General features: G+C 36.4%; 1 protein-coding gene across 5 annotated transcripts in view; it reads left to right on the top strand.

The window, feature by feature from the left end:
• The window catches only part of LOC120626816, a 137,494-nt gene that overhangs the window by 74,597 nt on the left and 46,851 nt on the right, over window positions 1–16,046 (top strand). For 3 of the 5 annotated variants that reach the window (XM_039894607.1, XM_039894582.1, XM_039894572.1), the window contains 9 exons: window positions 386–500; window positions 696–812; window positions 1,843–2,076; window positions 2,928–3,034; window positions 3,613–3,731; window positions 4,480–4,568; window positions 5,325–5,540; window positions 6,120–6,261; window positions 7,815–7,914. In XM_039894607.1, coding sequence (XP_039750541.1) covers window positions 386–500; window positions 696–812; window positions 1,843–2,076; window positions 2,928–3,034; window positions 3,613–3,731; window positions 4,480–4,568; window positions 5,325–5,540; window positions 6,120–6,261; window positions 7,815–7,914 — 1,239 coding nt within the window. The remainder of the gene's footprint in view (window positions 1–385; window positions 501–695; window positions 813–1,842; window positions 2,077–2,927; window positions 3,035–3,612; window positions 3,732–4,479; window positions 4,569–5,324; window positions 5,541–6,119; window positions 6,262–7,814; window positions 7,915–16,046) is intronic. The other 2 variants (XM_039894599.1, XM_039894590.1) reach the window with 2 other exon arrangements.

Here is a 16,046-nt window from a genome sequence, read left to right as displayed (position 1 = left end):
AAGCTAAGATTTCAGTTCCCGATTTTGGCAGAACTTTTGCAAAAATAAAAGCAAATGTACAAGATTTGTGACTCTTAAATGAGTGACAGGTCCATTTTTATTTGATGGTATAGTTTCATATACGAAAACGACTCTTGTATTTTGAGCGATCATAGCTTGTACTAAGGCAGCTGTCGTGCCAGCTATTCTGTTTGTGAATGTAAGGGCCGCCTTGCATTTTTAAGGCGGTAGCCTTGCGCATGAATTCTAAGATTTGGTGTTTAAATATTGGCTGCCTAAACAGTGTCCGGACATGTTTATATAATGCTATATTTATTTCCTTACTTTGCTTTAATATATAGACGCGCTCAGGTGAACATACATAGAAGGTATGGTCGCGTTTCAGGAATGGTGCAGATATGTGCATCGTGTAATAAAAGTATCCCGCACAAGTATCCCGCTTATGGTGATAGTGGAGACGCCAACGCAGCTGCCAACAACTCGCATACAAATAATATTAGGTGAGTATACCATTGGCAAACATTTCAGAGGCAGAGTTTAAGACGAAATGGATGCCGACAATGTTTGTCCAAATGTTACGCTTTTGAAACCAAATAAATTATCTGATTACCAATTAATTTGTTTTGCTTCTTGATTTTCTTGCTTAACGTATTGCTTAGGAATTTCACCACGTCTCAACTGTTGTTTTTTTTTAGATTTAAGCCGTACGAATTGAAGCCGGGCCAGACGGTGAGCAATAAGCGGCCATCGAGCGCACTCGCACCAAGTCCGCACAGCCAAATCATCGCTGAAAATGGGATGGGACGGTACCGGTAAAAAGTACCTTTATATTTTAGATTATATACCTGTCTTTATAGAGCCTTTGCCTGAAATTGAAATATAATACGTCAAACAACACGTTTTAGTATTATATTAATAACTTTCGCAAGGTATTTCATTTAGTATGTCCAAATAGCAATCAAACGTATAGAACTAACACTCTATTCACTTACTAGTTTTTTCTCAGTTGCACTTTTTAGGCAGGTAAATAAACTAGTTTTTTTTTTTGTGAAAACTGGTGTATTTTGTTGTTTTAGCCTAGAAGTAAACTAAATCGAAAACAGTGCAATCCTGTTTTAGTGTACTTTGTCACACTAAGTTTAGATGAATATAAGATATATGACAGGTTTATTTTATCTATTATAGCAGCAATTTTACTGACGTAACTTAATGGACACTAAGCTGTGCTTATGTAATCGACAAAATACAGTGTGGTGTAATGTATAATGTTTATACACATCTATTTTTGGTATTTTTATGTAATGCGAATCCAACAGTGCCTCAGTATCGCAAAACGCGCATAACGTTCTGTTTAAAAAGTTAAAGATACACAACTCAGATATGACTTCTCAAAACAAGGCCTGTTTCTATCCAATTTCTGAGATAAATTTTAATACTACAGTATGCGCGATCTATTTTGACCGGACTTAAGGAATTCATGACTGGCTGAGCAGAAACCAACGTGGTGCATGTGCAAACGTCGCCGGGAGCCAACTTCAGCCCGGCCAAGTTGAATCGTGCAAACTGTACCCTTAGTGCAAGATTTGCTCGCTCGCAATCAAGGGGTCGTTTTCGAGTATTGAAATACTGAAGCATCAGAGTGAAATGGACTTTATTCGTAATCAGTAAAAGTTCAAATTTATCTACAATTCTTCAGCTTTTGGCAAAATGAAAATGAAAATTAGAAGTATATGATTTACCACACCCATTTTTCTTTGACGGTTCGAACGAATCCTCGATTGCGAGCATGCAAAATTTCAACTAAGGCTACTGTAATTGTTTTTAAAACACATTTTATTTTAGGTGCTACGTATGTGCGGGCCTATACCCCCAACAGTCCATGGAATGGCTCTCGACGAACGCGGAATACATGAACTCGCACGCGATGCATTTCCCCTGCTTAGCAGGCGCGGGCGCGGGTGCGGCGGAGAGCGCGTCGCGCGGGGGACGCGTGCTGGCCTGCTCCAGGTGTGTGAGGCACATGGCGCGCCAGTGGGAGCTTATGGACGCTGAGAGAGTACCGCTAGAACATAGGAGGTTAGTGTTTCATATAATCCTTTTATTAGCGCGGAATATACGGTGATATATAGCGCTAGTGATTTTTATTGACCGAGACTCGGGAAGACCGAGCTCGAACCCCGCCACGCACCACTTAATTTTTTGAAGTTGCTCGTTTGTTTGAAGGTGACGGAAAACATCGAGTATACTGCATGTCTGAGAGTTCTCTGTTGTGTCCTCAAAAGTCTATCAGCACTTGGCTGGCGTAGTAGACTACTTAAACACTTCTCATTCTGAGAAAAGTTGTGTTGACAATGGAGTAGAAGTAGAAGTTACGGTCATTGTGGTCTATACTCTTGGAAGTTCGGTTGAAATAAATCCTAGCTTTAGTTTTAAGTTAACGAATGCAGCGCAACTATCACCATCACTGACATTAGTGTAACATGTTAAATGTATGAACGCTTCATAAGTGCCTGTGATAAGGTCTACTCTGAATAAAACATTGTAAAATTTGAATTTAAAACATATGTTCGTTTGTAAGCCCTTCCTTTAAGAATAGTTAAAACGATTAGGCGAGTTTTCTTTCATAGATTTATAAAAAAAGAAAAACTGCTCTTCAATATGGCAAACGCTTGAACACAATCAATGGAAAACTATGATGATGTCTAGGTTAGAGGGCACTTACAGGGCCTTCAACACCTTCGCTATTGTATCAGAAACGTGGTTAAGAAACGTTAAAAAAGTAAAAATATGGACTGCATACTGCCAACGCCAATTAAATACACATAGTGTTACTAAAAAGTATTAGCAAAAAAAAAAGCTAATTCATAAGACGTTTCTAATGGTTTAGAGTTAATCGACAATGTTAAAATGATATTTGTCTCTTTCAGATATAACATACCTTCACCAATGCCGTCGAATTCGTCGCTGAATGGCGAACGAGTCATACCCACCCCACCCTCTACAACCTCCGATAGAACTGTAGCTAGTCATAATGGTAAGTGTGCGTTTATATTTAATCTACTGGTTGTTTGTGCAGAACTTCAATTTATCTCTATACGAGTACAGTCGGATTCAAACTTGATGTCGTCGCGGATGTGAGCAGCGAGTATACTTTCACGCAGGTAGTCAACTGTACCATCTTGTTGATATGCTGATACGAAATACTGAATTCCGCGCAGTGTTTCCAACGCTATATATATGTATATACTATAAATAGTTCTAGAAGTCTAAAAGAAAAGTTTGAATCGAACTGTCTTTTTTTATTTTTAAGATTAAATACTTCAGTTATTAGTACATTATATAATACTCGTTTTAACCATTTGCTCCTTTCTCTAGACTAGTCTTTGATATTCCTGAATCGCACAATTGGCGCCACTTACAGACAGTTATATAGACATACTCAAAAATATTTCTAGATATCTAAATAAAACGAAATGTATCAATTAAAAGATCTCACATCTTTCGATTAATGCGTAAATTTGAAATTATTACAATTGGTTCCAAAAATATATAATTACTGTAGAGAAAAATCATCCATTGTTTGTCATGGTATTTCTAATTGTTTGTTCACAGCATGCACGTCAATCTACTGTTACCTGTGCGGCTTACACTCTGATCTGACGTTAGCTCGAGTGCTGTTTGGGCAGCCACAGGGCAACGCACCTTACTTTCCCTGCTTACTCACGCATCAGGTATTAATCCTGATTACATATCTATATTTATAAAGCTGTAGAGTTAGTTTTTTTTTTTTGGTTTAGACGTGCTAATCTCTGGAACTACTAGTCGAATTAGAAAACACTTTTTGCAATTTACAGCCCAATTTTTGGGGCAAGTTTGACCTGTTTATTAATATTTTTAAACCTTGAGGAGACGCGAAAATAAAAAAAAAAATCTTGATCAATGTCTTGATCAATGTCTCTTAAATCTGATAATAATAGCAACGGAAAAGTTTGTTTGTCTGCCTCAGAGAACACGTTTAGCTGTCTTAAATGGACAGATGGTACATCGAGTTGAGAAACTTAATTCGCACTAGGCGGGGCACATAACTTTGGGTTCGGAAGCTAAAGTGGCGACCCTGCAACGAAAAACGCAGCGTTGGTAGGACCGACACTGGCAAGCAACAGAAGACATTTATCCAGCAGTGGCCGCTCATCAGTTGAAATAATAATAAAATATTTTTTAGCATTTGATCTAGAAGTGTCCTTGAAAGATTTGAGAACCTATTTTTGTTAGTTTACTAGTGAGAGAACCAATGTGAGTTTTCTGAACGTCCGCAAAGCAATGAAAGTGACGGAATTTACATAAGAAATTTACAAAATACAGTTTGTAAATTTGTATTTGGTATTTTTGAACTATGAGTATAAAAAAATATCCGCCATTTTTTCTCTCTTATATGAGAGACCGTACAAATAATGTGAATTGGTACTGTTATTTCAACAGCAGCATGCGAACGCAGAGCAGCTAAAGGAGAATGGTTCGGCTCTAGTCTGTACATTCTGTTACCATTCGCTGCTGAATCAGTGGAGAAGGTGTGTATTAGTTTAATTTATACTTATTAAATTTTTACATTCCCAAGAATATTATATAATTATTTTTTTCCTTTATTGTCCAAAAAAGGTATACATGACTGAAACACAATGCACCATTCTTAGAAACTTAGCTGTTTGTATACGAATAGCTAAGTCTGAACATTAGGGCTCACCAGGATAGAGAATTATTTTTAATACAAACATACGGAAGGTTATTTGTACGATGTTTCTTTTTTGGCACTGTTAGTCAAATCAGAACCGCGAGATAAAGTTAAATATATCCCATTTAATTTTTTTGATGAGAATTTTATGAAAACATTTGATGAACTTAACGCACAGTACATTAAGTGCTATAGTAATCTATATGCCTTTAACCTTTACCCACAGGAGTCTGCTTCCTTATTTCGCGTTACATGGGTCGGCGTAATAATTCTTCTTCATATTTGAAGACCGACTTGTTGTTTTAGGAATGTTTTGTAGGTGGATATCAGACATTAGACACGCAAGTCATTTTCGATATTTTTTTTTTCTATATATGCAATTTTTGGGAAGACAAAGCTATAAAATTCTTGCGACAAAACTAATTTTCGTTTCGAGAAAGAACTTGTCTGAATATATTATTTAGTTCTTCTAATATAATTATAAAATGATGTAATATAAGTGGTAGAGAAAATGTAAGCATTCGATAAAAAAAAAAGTATAACTTTTTAATTATTTTAAATGTTTGTTCGCTGAGCTGTTATTTTTATATTAAAGGTACGAAGCACTGGGCGGGTGTCCTGCGGAGCGACGCGTGTACAACACGCACGATTACCATTGCTACCTGTGCGGGATCAAGACCTATAGGAAACGGGTGCGAGCGCTGCCTATCAAAGAATTTCCCTTCCTCATGCATCGAAGAACGGAGAACTCTTTGCTCCTGGAAAATGGGGACTATGCTGTCGTGTGCCTCGACTGCTACGAGAGCCTAAGGTACTACTATATCAGCATTGGTTTTTCAACGAGAACTTATTCCTACTATTGTATACCGAAAATCGAGATTATTGTATACCGAAAATCGAGTCCCATAATATTAGAAATCCGAATATTAGTAAATATTAGAAATATTTCGACGTATAGTCAAACATTTTTAAAGATTAAATGCGTGGTTTTTAATTTTTACACAGAGGTCTTTTCTAGGGAGTTCCAAATTTCACTCGTTTATTGTCGTATGTCCAACAAGTGCGTGGTGGGGTCAGTATTCGAGCACACTGGCCTCCCATTGCCCATTGGTTCTCCGAGCTATGTCAAAGTATTGTTGAGCTACGACGGATCACCTATACTATACTCCGAACATATCTTCCACATATAGTGACTACGTTTCGATCAAAACGGTGTTACTGTAGCCTCCCGACTATCAACCCTACTACATTGTTTAACTGAGTTACGCAATAATTTCTTCTGTTATCAGAAATTTGCCATTCGAAAAAATAATACAGCTATACAACCACTATAAAAAGTTTATTTAGTTAAAGGGTCCGTACAAAATAAAGTATGTTTGCGTTGGCGTAGGACTCAAGCAGCAGATTACGAGAGACGCGGTGTGCCCGTCGAAAAGCGAGAGTACAACTGGTTACAACAACCACCGCCGCCGGAGGACAGCGCTGAGGTTACCATCGCGAGGCTACCCTCCGGCGACCGCTCCGAGAAACTGGTAAGTTACAATTTAGTTTCACAGCAATCCCTCCTGACACATACGGTTGTCATGGTACATAAACAGATGGCGCTGTACTAAAAACACTACAGCTGCAAAACATATTCCATGCTGCAGTAAGAATCGCATCTCTTGCTACGCTGTATCTCAATTATATAATTGCAATGGGAACAAAGATAGAAAGCACTAGCTGCTAGATTAGTTTTTTTTTAATTCCTGCAGGAACTGTTCGGTTTCCCGGGCTAATCCTTTATCCATCTCTAGAGTGCATACCTCTGTGACATTTTTTCTCAAGATTATAATTGTGGTTTATCCGAACCTACACAAACAAACCGACAAACTAAACTAACTTTCATAGTTATAATATTACTAGGTATATGTGGTTTAACGACACCTTTCGATACATATATCGACACCTTTATACTGTTTATATTATTACTTAGTTTATAAACCTATTAAGAGTACTAATAAGTATAAGATAAATTTACAAAATAGAATACAGATCCCTTTCAATAATTGTAACGCATGAACTAGTAGATTGGTCATAGCGAAGGAATAAGGGTGGCTACTTTATCTGCATATCTTTCTCCATATCTTTGAATACTCACGAACTACAATAGACCTTGTTGGAACTACGTGACGTAATATTTACTTTACCAGAGTCTGATCCAAGCACGGGCAACGAAAGCGACGAAGACGATGCAATTTATGGATAGCACACCCCGCGGACATTACAACCACCTATATCTGACAAAAACTATTAGGTTCCCACAAACAAAGACAGGAAGGTCCTTTAAGGTCTAAATCCGGTCAGAAGGCGTGGCCTTCGAGTCCGCACTATGAATGTTAAACGACAGTCTTAAAGAATCTCCAACCAAATTACGTTATTTAATTTGCATGTCAAAACCTTTGTAATAAACGCTATTACAATATCTACCGACTATTAAGCAGTTACTTGTTGCATGCAGTTTATAACCTCGGATTGTCAGCACATGGGTACCACTATACCAATAAATCAATTGGAACCAATTTGTCGGTTTTAAGTCCGAGTTCATATAAAAAATAAATAAATATACTACGACCACACACGCATCGCCATCTAGTCCCAAAGTAAGCGTAGCTTGTTTTATGGGTACTAAGATGAGTGATGAATATTTTTATGAATAACTAGCGTATAATAAACTTACATCATTATATTTTTAATTTAAGTCTCATAATATATTAAATCATTTATTTATCGACGTATTCATTCTATACACACCCACATGTATACACCCATGTACACCCAACAATACAATATCATCATAGTAAATAAAAGCTGTGTTTGACACTTCAAAAATAGGAGTGCTCCGATCGTCACCAAACTTTACAGGATTACTCGCCAGGTCAATCCGGAGATTCCCTGAAAGTTTCATTGAAATCGGTCCGACCGTTTCGGCGCCTATACAGAACATACCCACACACTTAGAATGAACATATATGCAGTTTTATAATAAATCTCTGAGCCTATGTTTAGAAGACACCAATATAATTGGATGTATTCGTTCACACAGATCCCGCAATCACTAGTGGTATCCAGAAGCAAGCGACACAGTCCCAAACAACCCACCGTAGAGAGGCGCGCGTCAACGAAGCTCGAAAAACCCGATTCAGGTCAGTGTCAAATTCAATATACAATAATAATTACTATCATTAATTTAACTGTATTCAATTTTGTCGACCTCCATGGAGCGGTCTTTAAAGTGGGAGGTGGCGGTTCAATGGCTGACTCGGGCAATTGAATTTAATTTTCTTAGGTCTGGTCTGGTCTGGTGGCATAGTTCGGCTGTCGTTATCACTTTGCCGTCAAAGACAAAGATCCATTGTGTCAATTTGCAATCGATGACATACATACCTACTTCAAATCCTAAATAACGAGACAAAGTCAGATATGTAAACAAGATTCTGCGTGTATGGTACATAAACAAGGTAAAACCTACGCGAGCTTCCACGGGCACCACTGATTAAAAATACAACAGTTTGAAAATACAATCGATTAATTTATTTTGGTAACGATATATGATTATAAGATTTCATGTATCTTGGACAATGCTAAATAGTGTTATCTACAATGGTTTCAATTATTTTGAACGGAATTATCATACCACGGAAACATTTTTGTGTATTTGTGATAACATTTTTGTGATTGATTTCAAATACTTAAGTATTTGAAATCAATCACATTCATCGGTCACACGATACCTGTGCTTTTTTTTTTCGTTATCTCATCTTCTAGGTTGTGAGCTTAGCTGATTTTTTAAATATTAAGAAAGAAATAAAGGTTTATTTCAACTTTATCTCAACCGATTACAATTTGGTCCAGAAATCCACGTCTAGTTTCTCTAAAACATTTATAGAAACGAGACGAGAAAATAATATTGAGGACGCTAAACTCTTTCTAGTCTAAGCGTACCCAATATTATTTATTAATTTAAAAAAATATTTATATTTCTTTGATGGTTACAAAATAAAGTTCCAAGATACAAGTTTATCTAATCGAAAGGGAAACTATTATATTATTTTATACTAAAGATTCAGCAAATAAAACCCTACTTTATGAAATTGGATTCTATATTCAGATCCCTAAAGCCTAAGCCTACGTTTAAGCTAAAATTTATTTATTTTTAATATATCAAGTTCAATGTAAATCTTACCTTATGCGATTTATGTTAAGGCTTGTGTTAGTATGGGAAGCCTTGTTTCGGTATGGGAACGACGAATATGACGAGAGGAAGCGGGGAATATCACAACATATAGGTGTATCGCCTAGATTGCACGCTTGTAGTACAAGGTACGAGCGTAGCGAGCTTTAGGTTTGGTATATGTGTAATGTTTTATTTGCTGACCCGTCTCACCTTTGATTTTAAATACGGTATTATGATATTTTTGTATAATATTGAATAACAACACGTCATCAACAACATCCTTTTTGTGCGACGCCATGAGTGTTGAGTTAATTCAAAAAATTATATTCGCCGTGCCTTCCTACACTACATAATCCACACAATTTAGATAGGCCGATATTAAAGGACAATCTTAAAAACATTATTAACAAGTGTATTTATAGTCATCACTGAACGTTGGGCGTCTTTCATTCACAAATGACCGCCGCGATGTCAGAATAAATCATTAATCACTTCGCCTGCTCGTTATATTATTACTGCGGTTCCGATTGGCGTTCTTTCTGATTTTTATTCCCGTTCCCCGGCTCCTAAGGAATTCCCTAAGAAAGGAAAGCGGTCCCTTGAGAGCCGGGCAACCAAAATAAAAGTCATCAACTAAAGTTTTCTAACTTCGCATTACGATGTTATGTTAAAAAAAGAAAGAAATTATTATCTATAACGAAAGAAATTTCAAGCTTTATTATAAGTATAGATTCAGAAACTCAATAAAAATATTTTGTAAACACCTACTTTAAAATACACTAACAACTTAAATGTTAAATTGTACAAGTCTTTTAACGTCAGCCGAGGGCATAAGAAACGCCAGAAATAATTATTAACCTAACTAACCTGTGTTAGCCTAGAAAAATCTTTAATGATGTGATTAGAATTTTAATTTTTTAATTGTAGTGCATACCTTTATCACATATTATTATTTATGCGTTTTTGCAGCAATTTTTATAACGATTTGGTATGAGTCGGTTTTACCATATGATTTTAGCCATCATCACAACGCTGACAGCTACTAATTTAGACGGTCGCGCGACGTATTGGCTGTTTGACGCAAGCATGCCGCTCTGGTATCGAAATTGATTGAGTGCTCGATAAATTCACGATGAGCCATTTGGAAATGCAATGCACCTGACTTGCTATTTTAACGTTATTAAATTTATGTTTCATTTTATAGCTATTGATAAATTATTTATTTTTTTACACTACGGTTTATAAGCTGTTGCCCGAGGTCGTTCGCGTACACTTTCTGATAAGTAACCTTTAGTCCAAAGTTTATTTAAAATTGCCTATTAAGGATCTTTATTCAAAACCTACTGGAAAATTGAAATTTCTTATTTAAAAATATAGGCCCTTATTCGATTGACGGTTGATTTAAATTGACTTCAATTTATCTGAGCATGTCACTTTTAAGAATTCACCTACCTGTGCTCATAGGTTAGGCTGTCACAATAGGTTAAGCGTTTTAAAGATAGGCCCTAACAAATAGGCAGACAGAAAACGTGTGTTTAGGTATATATTTATGCCCATCTAGTCGAAAGAGACGAAAGTTGATAAACTGTTAGTTGGACGGTTAATTTTATTTCCTTGTATAAAATAAGAATCATATGTCAAGAAGTGACATTTGACAAGTATTTATTTTCAGTGGTGAAAGTAGGTTATTCTTAAAAAAACGGAGTTGCTCCCTATCCTGCAGAGATAATTTATTCTATTCTCTCGAACCAACGGATAAAGTTTAAGATGATCAATCACTTGACACTCGCTTATTCTCCGTAAGCTTCTTACCAAAATAAACTTGCCAATCCTATCTAACAAGAATCCTTGAGCCCGGGAATCTTACAAAGGGTATGTTTGTAATCGGGGACACCGAAACAAGGATGGAATTGCCCTGTAAAGATGGAAAGTGTACTCACACGTAGCTAGCGGGAACGTTTGCTCAGCCGTATCGCTAAAAGTTGCTCTCTAGTCGAGAGCCGCGCAATAGTGATGGGATTTAACGATATTTTAACAGTTAGTCGATAGAAAAGAAGTATTAGTTACAACCGTTTAGCGTGTAGACATAATTACATACATACTCTTTTTCCGACTACGTACTATAGTTCTAGCGTCCATATGTCTTTGTTATCTGTAATCCTTTACACATTAAATTTTCATAACTGAGCTTTCGTTGTATTCGTATTAAGCACGTGCTAAAATACGCAATGAAACATTAAATGAATATACAGCTTTGTGTAAGTTGGCAGCAAGTTGAAACAATTGTGTTTAGTTTGGTATAAATATGAAAATATGGACCAATGTACTGGTTCCGCGGTAGCTTGAATTTAATATAATGAAAGCCTTCCAGTAAACGTGACCTATGGTGGTAAATAAATATTGGAGAATATTTTCCATTCAGGAATCAATTTTACGCGCACTAAGTGCGAAATCATATTTTCATAACAAAATTTAAATTTTGTAACTGTTTAACCAGTCGCTTAAACTATCGATAAGGACGCGTCCCTAAACCACCCCTTTTGTCCCAACACGGTAGGGCTCTCATGCGATGTTGGCGATACCGCTGTGTCCCTTTGTCTTTATTTTGCTTCCACAGCACTGCGCCTGATTTTAGCCCCACCTTTCCCCCTCTTAGCCAAGAGACTTTTTGTTCCGCTTTCATGCCATGACATCGTTATTTTAACCCCTTGAAACTTCAAAACATGCGGTAAATCGGGTGTATATTTGCTTTTTCAAAAATCCGTATTTTGAAATAATTATACGAAATCTCTGATAATGCAAGAGTTGCTTTAAAACCTGTTTATTTGAGTATGGCACTCCTATATAATATCCTCCTGGTATAATCCTGTAGCTGTTTGTGAAAGTCTCGTCACAATCATTTCTGCCGTTGCAAAGATCGTTGAAATAATCGAGCTTCATAAATTTAATTATTAGTTTAAAATCATTCTATTATTGGGTGGTATAAAACTCGGGAGTAAATAATGGACAGGATCCATCGGTGCTTGTTGGCCTTCCTGAACCACAAAACTTTGCCTTGGTAATTTCTGCTACTAGGAAAACACGACATCAAGCGAATCTAAAAATACTGTACCTTGTGGATATCCTGAAAATACCTATTTTCAGAAATAATTAATATTCTTCGATCGAATTAATGATGAGATTCAGAAAAGCTGCACTATGTGTATAAAAGCACATGTTTCGCTATGTGGATATTATATTTCACCACTATTGCGTTACACGTTGATATATTTTATCTTTGTCCGCCCCCGCCGTGAGTCCTGAGCCGTCTAGAGTGACTAGACTGTTAAATTCGTGCCTTGAATTTGTATGAATTCTCTTCGGAGATAGGTTGACTATATTATGTTTTCGTTTTTGTTTTAGATGCTTTCGAAAGTTATAGAGAATTAAAGTGTAGAACCGCTCGTTTTTAGGTGGATTAATTAGAGTTGTATTGTTTTTTTATCAAATTTAACTTTATAGATCTTTCCTTTATTGTCAGTAACTAAAATAGTGAATCTGTAAATGTCTCCGCAAGAAGTAATGTTGTAATTTACGATAGTACGTGCTTCGTGAGACTTAGCCTTGTAGGCTATTTTGTACAGTGGACTTCTTGCGCTGCTATGTAAGCAATACAATGAATAAAGTAATACCTAATAGAAGGTTTTAGGTTGACAAACATCGCCTATAAACAGAGCAACACTTTACAGGACATGCATGGAACGTATTCTGCAATGTACCGCCCGGTGTCCATCCCGGCAACTACGACAGCCATTCAGAACGGAATGCTGCAATGCTGCTTGGCGGCAGAAATAACTGGTGGTAGTACTTCCCCGGTCGAGCTCCGTCACATAAAGTTCTACTACTGCTTGATTACATGACGATTATTCACGATTCACCAATAAAAATTTAGGGCGAAGTTCTAAAAAAAAATAGAATTTAAATAAGTTTGAGCAGCTTTTAGTTAACTAACCGTCTAAAAAGCTTTATTATTAATCCTATTGAAGATTTGTGTTAAAGGTTCATAGTTTTGCATTAAAACCTAAAACAATAAAGATAATCAAAAAAGATGGCCCGTGTTGAAGCAATGCTAAAAGCAACAGCCGCCTTCATAAACTACCCACGGCGTACTCAGTGTTATAAATTCAGACCATTAACACGAATGCCCCTATAGTTCCTCTGCTAAGTAAATAAAGCCCAGAAATGGCAGGCACACAGGCCATTCTAAACCTCTGAAAAGCCTTTAGTAAATGGACATGTGTCATATAAAGTTAAAATATCATTGTACCCACTTCAACGAACTATAGCTCTAAGGCGTGTGCAATTAGGGGTGATAATAGGATGTAGAGTAGTTCCTACTGTGGTATCAAGACATTATTGCCGCGGTGCCCTCTTTTTACGGACGTTTAATCTTCGGGTCGCCGTGTGGGGTGCACGTTTTCGTTGTTGGTTAAATCACGTTTCACAAATTCACGGATAGAAACACACTTGTACTTGTATAAACTTGATGTAAAACAAATCGCTCTAAATTCGCTTATTTGTTTAAGGAAACTCGACTTATTTATAATAAATAATACACAATATTTAACATAATGTGCCTATAGAGGCCATAAGTCAAGACTGAGAACGTATGAGTGACTTTTTCACTTTGACAACGGTCTGTACCCAATAATTGTAAGCACTAAGAACCAAAATTAGTTGCCCTACGTGAATCAACATATTACTATTAGATTTAGAAAAATATATAACCGTAAATAATCGAGACATCCAGACACTGAAAAACATTCATCTTCAATACAATTACAGTTGATATATATTAAAACATAATGTTACATAAGCATCTATCATCAATAACTATGTGTTGAATATGTCAAACAATAAACTGAAAGTATTAGGACAAAATTACTTGCAAGCATTTGGTGGACTAGTGTCGGTGTTGTTCACTACAGCTTGCTGTAATCTGGCCAGACGATTACGTCGGATGTCTTTAGTCAGCTATTGCAAACCATGATTGCAAAGCCAGTGCTGATTCAGGACAACGCTAGACCACAGCACAACAGACGGCTACCGAATTAGATGACTTCAATGGGAATGTCTAAGACATCCACTTTACTCCCCGGACCTTGCTCCAACAGATTACCTCAATTTTACTTTTAGATAGCAATTTGCAAAAAAAAAAAAATTAACCCTTGGGGCCGTGAAGTCCAACGAACCTTAAAAGTTTTATTGATTCCCGTCCGAATGGTTTTTTTAGTTAAAGTATCAATGAGGGAGGATGAGGAAAGGATCAACCTAAGACATGCCCAAAAGTGCATAGATAGCAATGGTACATACTTTGATTAAATAAATATGTTATATTTTAAAAAATCGACTTTATGTGCTTCCGTTACAAGACGCCAATTGTAAGTATCTACTAAAAGGTGATTCCATTACGAAATCTTGCTGAATTAAAAACGATTAAAGTGCTCAATATGTATATTAATCACTTAATCAAAAATATGTTGGTATACGTAACATTTGTTTTTTAGTTTATTAGCAGCAATCAGGTTTGTAGTACTTAAGGTGGGGGCGCGCTTTACTAAAAAAACTCACAAGTCGTGGGACAATGGAAACTTGCAACAACATAGCGCATGCGCGGTAGCATTGCGGCCAAACAGGGTCCCCCGATTACGTGCCGCCTGTGTACTTACCGGATACTTACAAAGTTTTATATTCATTCTCATTCCCACTAGGTACTTTTACTTTGAATGAGCTAGAAGACTGAAACATTGGTCTACTATGAAAATCGGTTATTGGATAGAGCTGTACACTGAGTATCGATCTGCTGCGAATATATAAAATCAAAGTGAAATAATAGTATAAATTATCAATTATTCCCCACTTAAGACATACATATCATTCAAACACTTCAGTTCTAAACTAATAAAGACATTAAGCGTTTCATCTTTCCAGTGTATTCTTACCATTAGGTGAGTGGAAGGCACTCGCGGTATAAATTATTTATTCCAGAGTTGGCCCCGCTACTAGACGGTAGACGAAGGAATTATTCACGTCGACTGTACTTACCCAGTGCATGGGGACTCTCTAGTGATTACATGATGATTTTTTTATCATATCGATAAGTCAATCTTTATTTAGTCAACTAAAATTAAAAAGATGTTTTAAATTAATTGTGCTGTCTGCTGCTATTTTAGAGACATGTAATGATTAAGGTACAATGTAACTTAAAAACTAAAGTAGAAGAAACTTAAGAAGTACATTTATTAATTCAAAAGTCTAACTACATGTATCCTCACTGTAAGCTTTCAACTTAACTAAAATCACATCGGCGCTATGAATAAAATCCTCATATCAGTTCAGAACCGGATCATCAATAAAAATCGTGGAATTCCGTCATCCCTTTAAAATGACCAATACTAAAACTTTAAATACTGCTAAAGTCGTATGAAACGGAACCTGTATCTGGTTTTATATATTTAAATTATGATTGGCTTGTCAAAATATACGTTTAAATATCAAAAATCCGTCTTTGAAAATCATTCATCAGCTCAAGACTAGAAGCAACTTCGTCGTCGGGTCCTAAGTGCTTCCTATTCAAGAAAAACGGCATAATAAAAAGACTCAATTATCCAAAGAACAATAATGTACCAAGTAGTTTAAGTAAAGTCGTAAATATGAAGCGAAAATAATAATTTATCGATAAAATACCAAGCACTTTCCTAATACGCTCAGAATGACGCATAACGTTAGGTCGTAATTATACAGTCCTTTCCCATCTACTGCCGACAAAGTGTTCTAGAGTTGTGCCGCATATTCACTGCACTCAAGTGAAATAGAATTTTGTATAACTAAATCATTCGTAAACACGAGTTTTCCTAGAAAAGGTCAAATGTGGTGCTGTGCATTCGGGCTGTATAAATAGATGGAATTCATTTTCCAAGTTTCCATTCTTCGCCGCTCTTATTGCCAATCAACAGCATCCAATGAGTAGAGCTACTTTTCAAAGAAGACTGTAAACTCTGGTATCTTGGGATGAGTTAGTCTACTTCTAGTTCTCTCGAATTTACTTTTTGACCGTATTAA

This window comes from Pararge aegeria, chromosome 1 (genome assembly GCF_905163445.1).
Source record: "Pararge aegeria chromosome 1, ilParAegt1.1, whole genome shotgun sequence".
Taxonomy (NCBI): domain Eukaryota; kingdom Metazoa; phylum Arthropoda; class Insecta; order Lepidoptera; family Nymphalidae; genus Pararge; species Pararge aegeria.
This window is presented reverse-complemented; position numbering and strand designations above follow the sequence as displayed.